Source organism: Ahaetulla prasina, chromosome 15, assembly GCF_028640845.1.
Source record: "Ahaetulla prasina isolate Xishuangbanna chromosome 15, ASM2864084v1, whole genome shotgun sequence".
NCBI lineage: Eukaryota > Metazoa > Chordata > Lepidosauria > Squamata > Colubridae > Ahaetulla > Ahaetulla prasina.
The window spans coordinates 4,204,380-4,218,514 of record NC_080553.1 but is presented as its reverse complement, the minus strand read 5'-3'; the positions used below and the strand labels follow the sequence as shown (position 1 = coordinate 4,218,514).

The following is a 14,135-nucleotide window of genomic DNA, read 5'->3' as shown; positions in this document are numbered from 1 at the left end:
CACTGTTAGGAAGTTTCTCCTTCATTCCAGATTGCTTCTCTCTTTGATCAGTTTCCCTCCATTGTTTCTTGAATCAGAATAGAGGTGGAAGGGACTTTGGAGGTCATCTATTCCAGCCCCCTGCTCAAGCAGGAGACCCTATACCCGTGATGGGGAACCTAAGGCACATGTGCCAGAGGTGGCACGGAGCGCCCTCTCTGTGGGCACGCGAGCCATCGCCCCAGTTCAGCTCGGCCGTGCATGCACGCCCACCTCCCACCGGCCAGCTGGGGGGCACGCACACGTGCAGGGCACGTGCAGGGGGCGGGGCACATATGTGGGGACCGTACATGCACTGAATTTTGGGGATTCGGGCACGCATTCACATGCATGCTTTGGGCACTTGGTCCGGAAAAGGTTAGCCGTCACTGCCCTATATCATTTCAGACAAGTGACTGTCTAGTCTCTTCTTTAAAACCTCCAATGATGGGGCAACCACAACTTCTGGAGTTCCACTGATTAATTGTCCTCACTGTTAGGAAGTTTCTCCTTAATTCCAGGTTGCTTCTCTCCTGGATTAGTTTCCATTCATTGTTTCTTGTCTTGTTTCGTACTCTAGTACCCTAGTAGCAAATCTTGACCCTTGTTCATGTTGAGCGTGGTGCATGGGTTTCGCTACCACCCTGAGCTCAAAGTGGACACCAGGGCAGGTAATCCTTCACTTACAACCGTTCATTGCAAGTCCCAAATGTTTGTGTTTCTCCCCCTCACCACCCAAAAAAATTTTTTTTTTTTTGGTTTTGTGTGTGTGTTTTCCTTGAAAACGTTTCGCTTCTCATCCAAGAAGCTTCTTCGGTTCATTTCAAAAGAAGATTCTTGGATGAGAAGCGAAATGGTATTTCAAAGAAAACACCATTTCTGCATTTTTTTGGAGGGGAGGGAGGGAAAAAAACATATTTGGGATAACCATGACCTGGATGATTGAAACTCTCTATAACATTCATGGCCAGCCACTTCAGAGGGTCACTAAGTCAATGCTTGCAAATCGAGGGCTGTCTGTAACATCAAAGGCCCAGAAAAATCAAGAAGAGGAACTTGGAAATGAAGAATGAATTTGCTCCGCGTGCAGTAAAGCAGGGGTCTCCAACCTTGGTCCCTTTAAGACTTGTGGACTTCAACTCCCAGAGTCCCTCAGCCAGCAAAGCTGGCTGAGGAACTCTGGGAGTTGAAGTCCACAAGTCTTAAAGGGACCAAGGTTGGAGACCCCTGCGGTAAAGGACTTGCCTTTCCATTGAATTTCACCTGTTCTGAAGCATCTGGGGAGATGGTCTCCCAGATCCAAGTCATTTCAGTGCAGAGAGTAGGAAAACAACATTAACTCTGTCCGTCCTATTGAGGGCCTGCCAATCCTTCCCAACTGGAAAAATGATAATAACAACAACAGCCTCCCATCTGCAAAGAAATCCTGCAGCCTTCCAATTAGGTGTTTATGTTGTTGTGTTGTTGTTTTTTTTAGAGCTGCAATCTCAATGAAGTGAAATGCAGGTCAAGGTTGGTAGGAGATTAATAGCAGCAAGCCCTTCAAATCCACTCCAGGAATTCGGGAGATCAAGTTAATAATGAAAAGATCAGAAGCCCCCACCCCCACCTCCATTTCTCCAAACGGGGGGGGCATGTCTTTTAATTATCCTTGAAAGGTGGATATGTTTGTTTAATTTGTGTGTGACTAGCCAACCAGTGGTGGGTTTCACTTACCTTTGCTACTGGTTCACTCACGCGCATGCACCACTTCTGCACATGCGCAGAGCATATTTTAAGATGTCCGGATGGGGGTGGGCGGAGCTTCCCCCCGCCGCTGCTACCAGTTCGCCCGAAGTGGTGGAAAAGGTAGCAACCCACCACTGTGGCCAACCCTTTGAGGTCCTTGAAAAGCATGGCTCAGAGCACCTGAAGATGGGTTTTGATGACCGGTGGTTTGGAACCTGCCCAGCTTTAGTGCAGCTGTTAGTGATTTCTCTTTGTGTGTGTGTGTCTGTGTGTTTAATGGTTCTGCAAGGTTTTAGGGAAAAGCTGTTCTCTGATCAAGAAGAATAACCAAAATTAAGATGCACAACCCCCGCAGATACTGATAACCTTACAAACAACTGAAAAATATATTTGCAGCTAAAAGTTCCCTTCCTAAAAACAATGACAGGGAGTCTTTGACTTGCAATGGTTCGTTGGGTGACCATTGTTCAGAGTTACAATGGCACTGAAAAAAATGAATTATGATATTTTTCAAACTTATGACCGCTGCAGCATTTCTAAGCATCTCTAAGATCAATGGCCGCGGTGTGGCTCAGGCTGTAAGAAGCCTGTTATTAAAAACACAGCTGCCTGCAATTACTGCAGGTTCTAGTCCCACCAGGTCCAAGGTTGACTCAGCCTTCCATCCTTTATAAGGTAGGTAAAATGAGGACCCAGATTGTTGGGGGGGCAATAAGTTGACTTTGTAAAATATACAAATAGAATGAGACTATTGCCTTATACACTGTAAGCCGCCCTGAGTCTTCGGAGAAGGGCGGTAAAGGACTTGCCTTTTCATTGAATTTCACCTGTTCTGAAGCATGGTTTAACAGCATCTTAACATGGTTTAACAGTGAATTTAACAGATTAACAGAAGTGGAAGGGACCTTGTAGGTCATCTATTCCAACTCCCCCACCCAAGCAGGAGACCCTACACCATTTCTGACAGATGACCATCCAGTCTCTTCTTGAAAGCCTCCAGTGATGAAGCTCTCACAACTTCCGAAGGCAACTTCTGTTCCATCAGTTGATTGTTCTCACTGTCAGAAAATTCCTCCTTATTTCTAGGTAGAATCTCTTCTTGTTCAGTTTCCATCCATTATTCCTTGACCCCTTTCTCTCTGTGGCAGCCCCTCAAATATTGGAAGGCTGCTATTCTGTCTCCCCTGGTCCTTCTCTTCACTAGACTAGCCAGGCCCAGTTCCTGCAACCGTTCATCATGTGTTTGAGCCTCCAGTCCCCTAAAACCATCTTCTACAACCTTCTGACAAGGAAAATCAGTGGGGAAGCCTGGTTCACTTAAACAATAGTATTTCTAATTTAGCAACTGCTGTGATTTATTTAAGAACTGCGGCATTGTAAAATGGGGCAAAAGTCACTTAACACAAGTCTCAATTAGCCACCGAAATGTTGGGCTTAATTGTGGTCGTAATTTGAGGAGTGTAAAAATAACAAACTGAAGAAAGGAAGATGGTCTTTGATAGACAAGCCCATCATGGTAGTTTAAAGCAAATCTAAACCATGTTTTGTTCTGGTCTTTTTGGTGACTCTGTGGCACCAGAGTGGGGAAACATATTTCCTCTCCTGCTTGCAAAAATCATAAGAAGCCTCTCTTCAAAATCTTCACAGTCGCAGCCTGCAACTCTTCACAGTTAAATAATGCATTGCAACTCACCAGCTCGCTGCCATAAAATATATTTTTTTAGGGGTCCTTTGGGACCCTGAGCGTTTGTGCGTTGCAAATGGAACCTGGCCATCAAAATGAACAGTATGTCTTTTTGTTTTAATTCCAGTTGCCGTTAATAACAGCTCTGACACAGACAGCCTGCCTTCTCCAAGACTTGACACCAAAAAGCCTCCAGAAAACGAGTCCAAACCGAATCCCGAGGCCGAAGAAGAGACCACGGTCAACACGGAGAAAGCCACAATGTCCCCGGAAGCCAACGCCGTAGACTCCGCTGGTCAGCCGCCGGATGGGGCTGAGCCTGGCCCAGCTGGGACAGAAAAGCCGCAGGAGGAAGCGAAAGTCGATGTAATAAAAACAGAAGATGTAGAAGGAAACCCGAAGGACCCAGAATCGGACAAGGCGGAGATAAAAATGGAGGAAGGGGCAAATGTCCTGGAAGACAACAAGGCCGATGACCAGAAAAACGAGACCAGTAATGGGTTGGGGGCAGAGACCGAGGAGACCCCCAAGTTGGAGAAGGAGGAGTGCCCCAAAGCCAGCAAAACCGGAAGTGCTGCCTCGGATAGCGATTCTAGCGCCACATGCAGCGCGGACGAGATGGACGAGCAGGACCCGGCAGACAAAACCAAGTAAGTGAAAAGATGGCGGGCGCGAGGAAGGAAGCGGGTAGACGGGGGAAGTCCTTGACTTTCAACCGCAATGGAGCCCATCATTTCTGTTGCTAAGCGAGACCACTGTTGAGTGAGTTTTGAACCCGTTCGGCGACCTCTCTTGCCGCGGTTGTTAAAAGTGAAATTCCCTGCGGTTGTCAAGTTAGTTGCATGGGTGCTAAGGGAATTTGGCTTCCTCGTTGACTTCGCTTGTCAAAAAGCCGCAAAAGGGGATCGTGTGACACACACGGACATACACACCCCGGGACATGGCAACCATCGTAAATACGAGCCGGTGGCCAAGCGTCTGAATTTTGATCCTGTGATCAAAACATGGGGATGCTGCAACGGTTGTAAGTCTGGAAAACGGTCACAAATCACTTTTTCCAGTGCCGTTGTAACTTTGAACGGTCACTGAGTGAAAGGTTGTAAGTCGTGGACTATCTATACCTCCCATGAAAAGCTAACACCCCTGAACATTTAACCCCTGAAGGTTTTTCCTGCACAGGGTGATTCTTGTCTACAGACGAGCAATGCGATTTTCAGCAGCAGGACTTGGTTGGACTCCCCAGTAGATCTCCGGGGAAGCAGTGATCTTCCAGGGAGATCCCTTAGGACTACTGGAGAGATCTCTGGGGAAGCAGTGATCTTCCAGGAAGATTGCTTGGACACCCAGGGAGATCTCCAAGCAAGCAGCTTTTTCAAGTTGGTTCAGAATGCGGCTGCGCGGGTGATAGAGGGAGCCCCTCGTGGCTCCCATGTGACACCACTCCTGAGCAGACTGCACTGGCTACCTGTGGCCTTTCGGGTGCGCTTCAAGGTTTTGGTTACCATCTTTAAAGCGCTCCATGGCATAGGGCCGGGTTACTTACGGGACCGCCTACTGCCACCGACTGCTTCCCACCGACCCGTACGCTCTCACAGGGAGGGACTCCTTAGGGTGCCGTCCGCCAGGCAGTGCCGACTGGCGACACCCAGGGGAAGGGCTTTCTCTGTGGGGGCCCCCACCCTCTGGAACGAGCTTCCCCCACGACTCCGCCAACTTCCTGACCTTCGAACCTTCCGCCGCGAGCTTAAGACACATTTATTTATTTGTGCGGGGCTGGCCTAGAGTTTAGTTTTAAAGTTAGTTTTAAATGGGGTTTTGTATTATTTTAACGATAGTTTTAAATTCGGCCTAATGTAATAAGTTTTTTTTAATTGTTGTTTTAACTTGTATTTATTCTTATGTTTTATAAGGCTGTGAACCGCCCTGAGTCCTTCGGGAGATAGGGCGGTATACAAATTTGAATAATAAATAAAAATAAATAAAATAAACCAAAATCAATCTGGAAGGCGTGATAGGATGGGCTTTGTGCACTTCCCAAAGCTGCTTTTAGCTGGAAAGTCAAATCGTGTGTGTGTGTGTGTCTACATTTCATTTCTGGTGCTTTGTGGGAGTGATTCAGGTTTCTGGATAAATTGGGTGGGGAGCCTATAAACGAGAGAGAGAGAGATGGGAGGCGCGGCAAATAGCAAAGCCTCCCGCAGCGTTTTGTACATTTTCTACGACCCCGGGAGCCGTTCTTGGAGATTCCATGAGTCAGGAAGGCAAGCAAGTTTGCATTGTGTGGTCAGAAACGAGATCTGAAAAAAAAAAAAGTGGGGGGGGGAACCCCAGGGCTTCCTCTGAATCAGGCCATAGATTTCTCAGGAGCATCTGGAAGCTGAGTGAGCAAACCCTGTGACTTCCAAGAGGCAGATTTATGACCCTGATCTTCTCCGGGAGAAATTTGCGCTTGGCTAATGATTTGTGACACCTCCTGACGGTAATTGAAAAGGCAGCTTCAGATCCTGCTTGGGATCGATGCCCACCGGCCGGGGTTAAAGGAGGTCAGGCGCCACCAGACGGTCATTTCCCGGACCGCAGGTCGGTTCTGGGACGACTGTCTGCCTGCCTGCCTGCCTGCCTCCCCTGGCTGAAGGGCTGAGTTAGTGCTGCGCTTTTCATTCAATTTCCTTAAACGCCTCTTGAAACCATATTCTTGGGCAGACACTTCTCAAGGGAGGAGTGACCCAGGGCAGGGGAAAACATTGGGAGCACGGATTGATGGCATTGGCTGGAAGCAAGCTAGGTACTCCCCCACCCCCACCCCAAAAACATGTTGAGACTCTGGAAAGAGCACAGAAAATAGTGACAAAGATGATTAGGGGGCTGGAGGCCTAAAATTTAACAGATTAACAGAGTTGGAAGGGACCTTGTAGGTCATCTAGTCCAACCCCCTCCCCTGCAAGCAGGAGACCCTGCACCATTTCTGACAGATGGCAGTCCAGTCTCTTCTTGGAAGCTTCCAGGGATGAAGCTCCCACAACTTCTGAATAACAGAATAACAGAGGGACCTTGTAGGAAGGGACCTATGGTATGCATGCCACAGCTGGCATGCAGAGCCCTCTCTGCGGGCAGGCAAGCTGTTGGCCAGCTCAGCTCCACTAAGCATGCACATGGGTCTCCCGCCGGCCAGCTGATTTTTGGGATGTGCAGGGGTGGAGGTCATGCGGGAGACGTGCACGCATACATGGGGGCAGGGGGGGCAGTTTGCACGTTCCGGAAGTGCTGAAATGGGCCCGTTTCCAGCCTCCAGAGCCCAGGGAGGCTGTTTTCGCCCTCCCGGAGGCTTGGAAAAGGCCTCTGGATCCTGGGGAGGGTGAAAAACAGGCCTACCGGAAGGTCTGGAAGTCTTGAAACAGGACCGTTTCCATCTTCCAGATCAGGGGTCTCCAACCTTGGCAACTTGAAGCCTGGCGGACTTCAAGTCCCAGAATTCCACAGCCAGCTTTGGTTTTGCTGGCTGTGCAATTCTGGGAGTTGAAGTCCGCCAGGCTTCAAGTTGCCAAGGTTGGAAACCCCTGATCTAAAGCGCTGGCAGCGTGGTTGGATCGATTTAGGTTAGGAAAGACCAGCAGAAACCCACCCAGTCCCCGGGCAGTAATGGATCTCGACAAGATCCGGATAGAAGTCATTCCCAGGTGAAGGATGCGTCCAGCGGTCGAACTCTGCTTAGGAGGGGGCTTCACTGCACCCCTTAGAGCAGGGGTCTCTAACCTTGGCAACTTTAAGCCTGGCGGACTTCAACTCACAGAATTTCCCCACGAAGCTTTGCTGGCTGGGGAATTCTGGGAGTTGAAGTTCTCCAGGCTTAAAGTTGCCAAGGTTGGAGACTCCTGTTCCAGATGGCCTCTGGAGCCCATGGGAGGCCATCTTTGCCCTCCCAGAGGCTTAAGAAAAGCTTCCAGAGCCTGGGGAGGGCAAAAATACCCTCCCCTCCCCACCATGGTGCAGGTTGCTAACATTTTTGAATCCCACCCCTCGTGTGCATGCACGGGGTGTGGGGATGTCACATGCTCTTGATTGGGGGGCACGGGAGCCTGTGCACACATGTGTGGGGGGCACACATTGCATTATGGGTGCCGGCCCTGTCGCACATGTGCACACTTGTGGCACACAAAGAGAAAAAGGTTTCTGACAAATGGCAGTCCAGTCTCCTCTTGAAAGCCTCCAGTGATGAAGCTCCCACAACTTCCAAAGGCAACTTCTGTTCCATCGGCTGATGGTTCTCACTGTCAGAAAATCTGTCCTTATTTCCAGGTTGAATGTCTCCTTATTCACTTTCCATCCATTCTTCCTTGTCTGGCCTTCAGGTGCTTTGGAAAATAGCTTGCCCCCCTCCTCTCTGTGGCAGCCCCTCACATATTGGAAAACAGCTATCCTGTCTCCCCTGGTCCTTCTCTTCAATAGAGTAGCCAGGCCCAGTTCCTGCAACCTTTCATCGTATATTTAGCCTTCAGTCCCCTCATCATCTTGGTTACAGATTAACAGAGTTGGAAGGGACTTCGTAGATCATCTAGTCCAAGCAGGAGACCCTACTCCATTTCTGACAGATGGCAATCTAGTCTCTTCTTGAAAGCCTCCAGGGATGAAGCTCCCACAACTTCTGAAGGCAACTTCTGTTCCATTGATTGATTGCTTTCATTGTCAGATAATTCCTCCTTAGTTCCAGGTTGAATCTCTCCTTGATTAGTTTGCATCCATTGTTCCTTGTCGGGCCTTCTGGTGCCTTGGAGAATAGCTTGCCTCCCTCCTCTTTGTGGCAGCCCCTCAAGTATTGGAAGATGCTATCCTGTCTCCCCTGGCCCTTCTCCCCGGCACGTCGTAACATGGGGCAAAATCCGCTTAACAAAGTTGGAGACATTAGCAACAAAAACGTTGGTCTCAATTGTGGTTGTATGTCGAGGACTACCTGTAAAGCAACCACATGAACAACAGATCCCATGCATCTGTGCCAACCTCCATTAACATCCTGGCCCCAATGGTTTGCGGGAGGGGGTGGGGGTGGGGGGTGGTAGATGCCACGGCTTCACAGCCTTCCAAAGAAGCTTTCGGCAGCATTGAGGTGTTCTGTAGCTTCCTCTGGGCTACTTGCAAGCCAAATGGAAGAAAAAAGGTCTCCAAAGATAATTATTGTTGCATATATATTTTATAAAGGCTGCTGCTGGCAGCCAGAGGAATGAGAAGTTCAAGCCTGGGTCAGGCTAAATATAAATGAATACGGAGGCCTGTACAGTCATGCATTAACTCTTGTCAGTTTATGGCTCGGGAACAAGCAGAGATGTTCAGAGGGTTAAAAAAAACAAAACGAGCCAGAGAATGCCAAGCAGAAACCTAATCCCGTTTTCCCAGTGGGTTAAACCCCTGGGAGATCACTGGCATGGTTGAATAGGTTCCTCTTTCAGCTGGTTACCAACGTGGTTCATGATCTTCTTTGATAAATCTCCAAAGCTTGAGACTTTGTGTTGTTGTCTTCTGGATCCAACATCGAGGAGATAAATCAACATGAGGTCATCAGGCAGGACTTTGTTCTGGTGGGAACCGTCCCAAAGACCCCAAGGTCTTCTGAAGGGGGGTCTTCAGTGGACAAGAAGACATTCCAACTTGGCTCATGATCTTCTTTGATAAATCTCCAAAGCTTGAGACTTTGTGCTGTTGTCTTCTGGCACCCACATAAAGGAGATAAGTCAACACGAGGTCATCAGGCAGGTCTCAGCAATCTTTGTTCTGGTGGGAATGGGCCCAAAGGCCCAAAGGTCTTCTGATGGGGTCTCCAATGGTCCAGAAGGTGGCTGGGGTCCTCATGTCTCAGCCAAAGGTGAACAGGGCCTCGTGACAGTTGTCTAAGGACTTTCAGCAAGGTCAGAATTACAGGTGATCCTTGATTTAAGATCAGATTCGGGATCAGAATTTCCATTGCTAAGTCAGATCCTTGTTAAGGGAATCACGCCTGATTTCCCATGATTGTTGAGTGGATCTCTGCGCTTGTTCACGCGAATCAGTCTGGATTTCAGGGCCAAAGCAGAGAGCTTGGAAGGAGGTTCTGAAGCAGGATTGTTGGGTCTCTCTCTCTGCAGGTTGCCAACTGCCCGCTTAAGTCTCCTTGGTGCCCCCAACGATGCCCGACTCAGCACCTCACCTCAGAAGCCTCTGGACCTGAAGCAGCTGAAGCAGAGGGCAGCTGCCATCCCTCCTATTGTGAGTCTCTTTCTCTTCTCTTCTCTTCTCTTCTCTTCTCTTCTCTTCTCTTCTCTTCTCTTCTCTTCTCTTCTCTTCTCTTCTTCACCCCTCCTCTCCACTCCACTCCTCTCCTCCTTGTCTTCTCCCCTTCCTTCCCTTTCATCCTTCCTTCCCTTCCTGCTTTCCTTCCTTTTATTCCTTCCTTCCATTTCTCTCACCCTTCCTTCCTTCTTCTAACTTCTTTCCTCCCTCTGTCCACTAATCTCTCACCTTTCCTTCCTTCCTTCCCCCCCTCTATAAGGTCAGCTACAGCAGCTTTGGGTTTTGAAGAAACTGGCACGACTGACTGACACAAACTAACGCAAACACAAACTGAGCGTGGGGGGTTTAGGAGTGCCCATTGCAAAGAACTTAACCCCAGTTCTCCTTTCCCCACAGATTTCTGAAGGTGCGCTGGAGGGAGCGTTGCAGAGCGGGGCCACCAAAGCTCCGGCGCCTCCCCTCACCTTGGCCCTCTACCAGCAGCAGAACACTTTGGCCCAGGAGGAGGAGGAGGAGGAGGAGGAGGAGGAAACTGCACCTAGCAAGCCGCCCCCATCGGAGAAGGAGCCCCCTCTTTGCTCCAGCACGAGCACCAGCCCTCGAGATGCGCGAGGAGCTTCACATCGGAGCCCGACTGAGGCAGACAAAGAGGGTGAGTGGGATCTAAGGGGGTGCTGCGGAGAGATGGGGAGGAAGGAAGGAAGGAAAATTAGTGGAGGGAGAGAGGAAAGAAGTTAGAAGAAAGGAAGGGTGAAAAAGAGGAAGAATATAGAGAGGGACGGGAAGAAGGGGAAGGGAAGGAAGGAAGGAAGGAAAATTAGTGGAGGGAGAGAGGAAAAGTTAGAAGAAAGAAGGAGGGGTGAAAAGAGGAAGGAAGTAGAGAGGGAGGGGAAGAAAGGAAGGGAGAAAGGAAGGAAGGAAAATTAGTGGAGAGAAAGAAGTTAGAAGAAAGGGGGAAGGGTGAAGAAAAGGAAGGGAGTAAAGAGAGAGGGAGGGGAAGAAAGAAGGGAAGGCAGACAGGAACTCTCCTAGCTTATCAGGCAGTAAAAAAAGACAGCTTGAGAGTTGTACTTTCAGACTTAAAGATGGTTTGGGAACTGTCAGCTTGTGAATCATCTCCTCCTCCCACTCCTCCTCCTCCTCCTCCTCCTCCTCCTCCCCACCCCAAGCTGTGTTGTGGGCAGACCTGGGGCAGTTGGCCTTGCTTCTCTTTGGGGCATGAAGCTTCGGCGCAAACTGTGCACTTCCTCTTGATTTAGCCCACCCCCCCGGCCCCCCTTTTCCACTTGGCCTTCAGAGCAGGGCTGCCCGGCCAAGAAAATCCATTTGGATGACAGATCGCCTAAACCGACATCTCCCTTGCTCCAATTCCAGGGCTTTGATAAACAGCAGTGTAACCTTCTTTCTGGGGATAAGTGCAGTTTTTCTCAAGGAGGTCTTTGAGTTACGGCTCTTCTTTAACATAGGTGGGAAAGGAGTGGGTGGGGGGGGGCGGGGAGAGGAAAACCAGAATGAAATAAACTCTGGTTGAAACTTGAAAGCCAGGACTTTCTTCCCTGTTTGGGGATGGAAGGAGTTTCTCCCTCTCTTCATCCAAGCATGCCGCTGTTAAGAAGAACTTACAGATTAACAGAGTTGGAAGGGACCTTATAGGTCATCTAGTCCAGCCCCCTGCCCAAGCAGGAGACCCTACACCATTTCTGACAGATGACAGTCCAGTCTCTTCTTGAAAGCCTCCAGGGATGAAGCTCCCACAACTTCTGAAGGCAATTTCTGTTCCATCAATTGATTGTTCTCACTGTCAGAAAATTCCTCCTTATTTCCAGGTTAATCTCTCCTTGTTCAGTTTCCATCCATTATGCCTTTTCCGGCCTTCAGGTGCCTTGGAAAACAGCTTGACCCCCTCCTCTCAATGGCATCCCCTCAAATATTGAAATACTGCTGTCGTGTCTCCCCTGGTCCTTTTCTTCACTAGATTAGCCATGGCCAGTTCCTGCAACTGTTCATCGTATATTTTAGCCTCCAGTCCCCTCATCATCCTTGCCAATGGATCTTCTGTGTTCCACGAAGGCTTGGAGTGCCACCTGTCTCGACTCAAGTGCTCTCCAGGAGTGGAAGGCCCCCATTTCCATAGCCCAGCCTGGGTCTGGACTTCACCATCTCCACAGGAGATTACAATGGAGGCTCTCTTCTGTCTGCACCATGGCAGGGAAGGAATTTCAAAGAAAAAATGAGTCCCTGCTAGAGGTTTTTTTTCCCCTGCAGATGTCTGCCACTTAAGCTACGCAATTTGCCAACCTGTCTTCTCTCCTGCTGTCCTTGGGAGGCAGAATGAAAAACCCAACTTCAGGTTGTAAATCACAAAAGAATGTGCAATTTAGGGTCCCCTCTCCAAAAGTACAAGAGTGGAAGGAGAGGTTCTGCCAGATGTAGATGTTTGAGGCTTCTTCCCTCATCGTCACTTTTCTCCTGGAGGGTTTTCAGTCGGGATGTTTTGCAGCTCCAGTTTGGAGTGGCGGTCAAAGGTGTGGGCTGGAAGTGAGGGGACAGGGAGTTCCAGGGCCTGGTCTTGGGCAGGAAGCCAGCTGGGTGAAAAGCCATTTCCTCTCTCTCTCAGAAAGTAGTCATAGGAAGCTGCTACGGTAGTTCTGAAAAAGTTGCCAAAAAGACTGCATGGGTGGTACGTCCATGTGATCTCCAGGAGTCAAGACGCCCTCAAAGATAGATAGATCTATCTTTCAGCCGTCTGTCCATCCATCTGTCTATCCATCTGTCGGTCTCTCTCTCATCTGCACGAATCAAGAAGAGGGCCGTGAAAATATTTGCAGATCCCTCGCATCCTGGACATAAACTGTTTCAACTCCTACCCTCAAAACGACGCTATAGAGCACTGCACACCAGAACAACTAGACACAAGAACAGTTTTTCCAAGGCCATCACTCTGCTAAACAAATAATTCCCTCAACACTGTCAGACTATTTACTGAATCTGCACTACTATTAATCGTTTCATAGTTCCCATCACCAATCTCTTTCCACTTAGGACTGTATGACTATAACTTGTTGCTGGCAATCCTTATGATTTATATTGATATATTGATCATCAATTGTGTTGTAAATGTTGTACCTTGATGAACGTATCTTTTCTTTTATGTACACTGAGAGCATATGCACCAAGACAAATTCCTTGTGTGTCCAATCATACTTGGCCAATAAAATTCTATTCTATTCTATTCTATTCTATTCTATTCTATTCTATTCTATTCTATTCTATTCTATTCTATTCTATTCTATTCTATTCTATTCTATTCTATTCTATTCTATCTGTCTTGTCTTGTCCTGTCCTGTCTATCTTCTCTGTCTGTCTGTCTGTCTGTCTATCTATCTACTAACCCATCCATCCATCAATCAATCGTCTGTCTGTCTCTCCTGTCTCTCCCTCTCCCCCCTCTCTATAAAACTGTCCACCCATCTATCCCTTCTTCCATACATGCATCCATCCTTCCATTCTTTTTCCATCCCTCCCTCCCCATCCAATTTCCACCTATTGAAAAATACCGTCTTCCTAATATAGCCACTCTGACTTCTCTCCCCTGGCAGAAAAACCGGTGCTTTTCACCCCCCTTCCAGATGGACAGAAGCAAGGTGGAGAATCCGCCACTACAACCTGTTGGCCGCCAGTCCTTCCCTACCAAGGCTCCTCGAGGGATGTGATCCGCACCTCACCACACACCGAGACTCACCCATTTCAATACAACCCTTCCGGTGAGTCCAGCTCTTGGCTCTTAGGATGGTCCAGCCTTGGCAATGCCCAGTGGATTGTAATCTGGGTTGAAGGGTTGCCAAATTCTAGTTCCAGGACAGAAGCGGAAAACAGCAGAATTAGGACTGTAACAGCAATCCCAGTCCCATGGGAGGCTTCGTTTTTTTGGGGACACAAGGGCTGCAGACAGTCATGAGTTATTTGGGGTTGCGTACGTTCAAACTCCCAAGTTTCTCCTAATGAAGTCGGCAGATCTTTCTTAGAAGAACCGAGTTCAAATACCTCTCACATTGCTTTAAACTCTCAATCTCTCCCTCCCTCCCTCTCTCTCTCTCTTTCTCTCTACAGCAGCTCATCCCATTGCCTTGAATGCTCACGAAAGTTCTCGGACAGGCCCACCAAGGTTGTCAGCCATCTCCAATCCTCCGCCTCTGATCTCCAACAAGCATCCCTCAGTTCTTGAAAGAACACCTGGCTGTATCTCCCAGGTAAACATATAACCCAACCTTCTGAGACCATCCCACTAACCCAGGGGTGTCAAAACTGGATTTCATTGAGGGCTGTGTTTGACCTTGGGTGGGGGTTTGGGATGTCACTTGTGTTGGGGGCACCTGTGGTGGCCAAGTGCTAAGGCAGGACTTCCCTCAGACTGACCCTCCCTCTCCTTCCTTCCTTTCTTCCTTCC

The 14,135-nt window shown here is 48.8% G+C and overlaps 1 protein-coding gene across 11 annotated transcripts in view; it reads left to right on the top strand.

Annotated features, from left to right (window-relative positions):
- Positions 1–14,135, top strand: part of NCOR2 (nuclear receptor corepressor 2) — a 236,236-nt gene that overhangs the window by 159,133 nt on the left and 62,968 nt on the right. For all 11 annotated transcript variants that reach the window (XM_058158811.1, XM_058158809.1, XM_058158820.1 and 8 more), the window contains 5 exons: positions 3,558–4,080; positions 9,544–9,664; positions 10,085–10,340; positions 13,288–13,452; positions 13,799–13,938. In XM_058158811.1, coding sequence (XP_058014794.1) covers positions 3,558–4,080; positions 9,544–9,664; positions 10,085–10,340; positions 13,288–13,452; positions 13,799–13,938 — 1,205 coding nt within the window. The remainder of the gene's footprint in view (positions 1–3,557; positions 4,081–9,543; positions 9,665–10,084; positions 10,341–13,287; positions 13,453–13,798; positions 13,939–14,135) is intronic.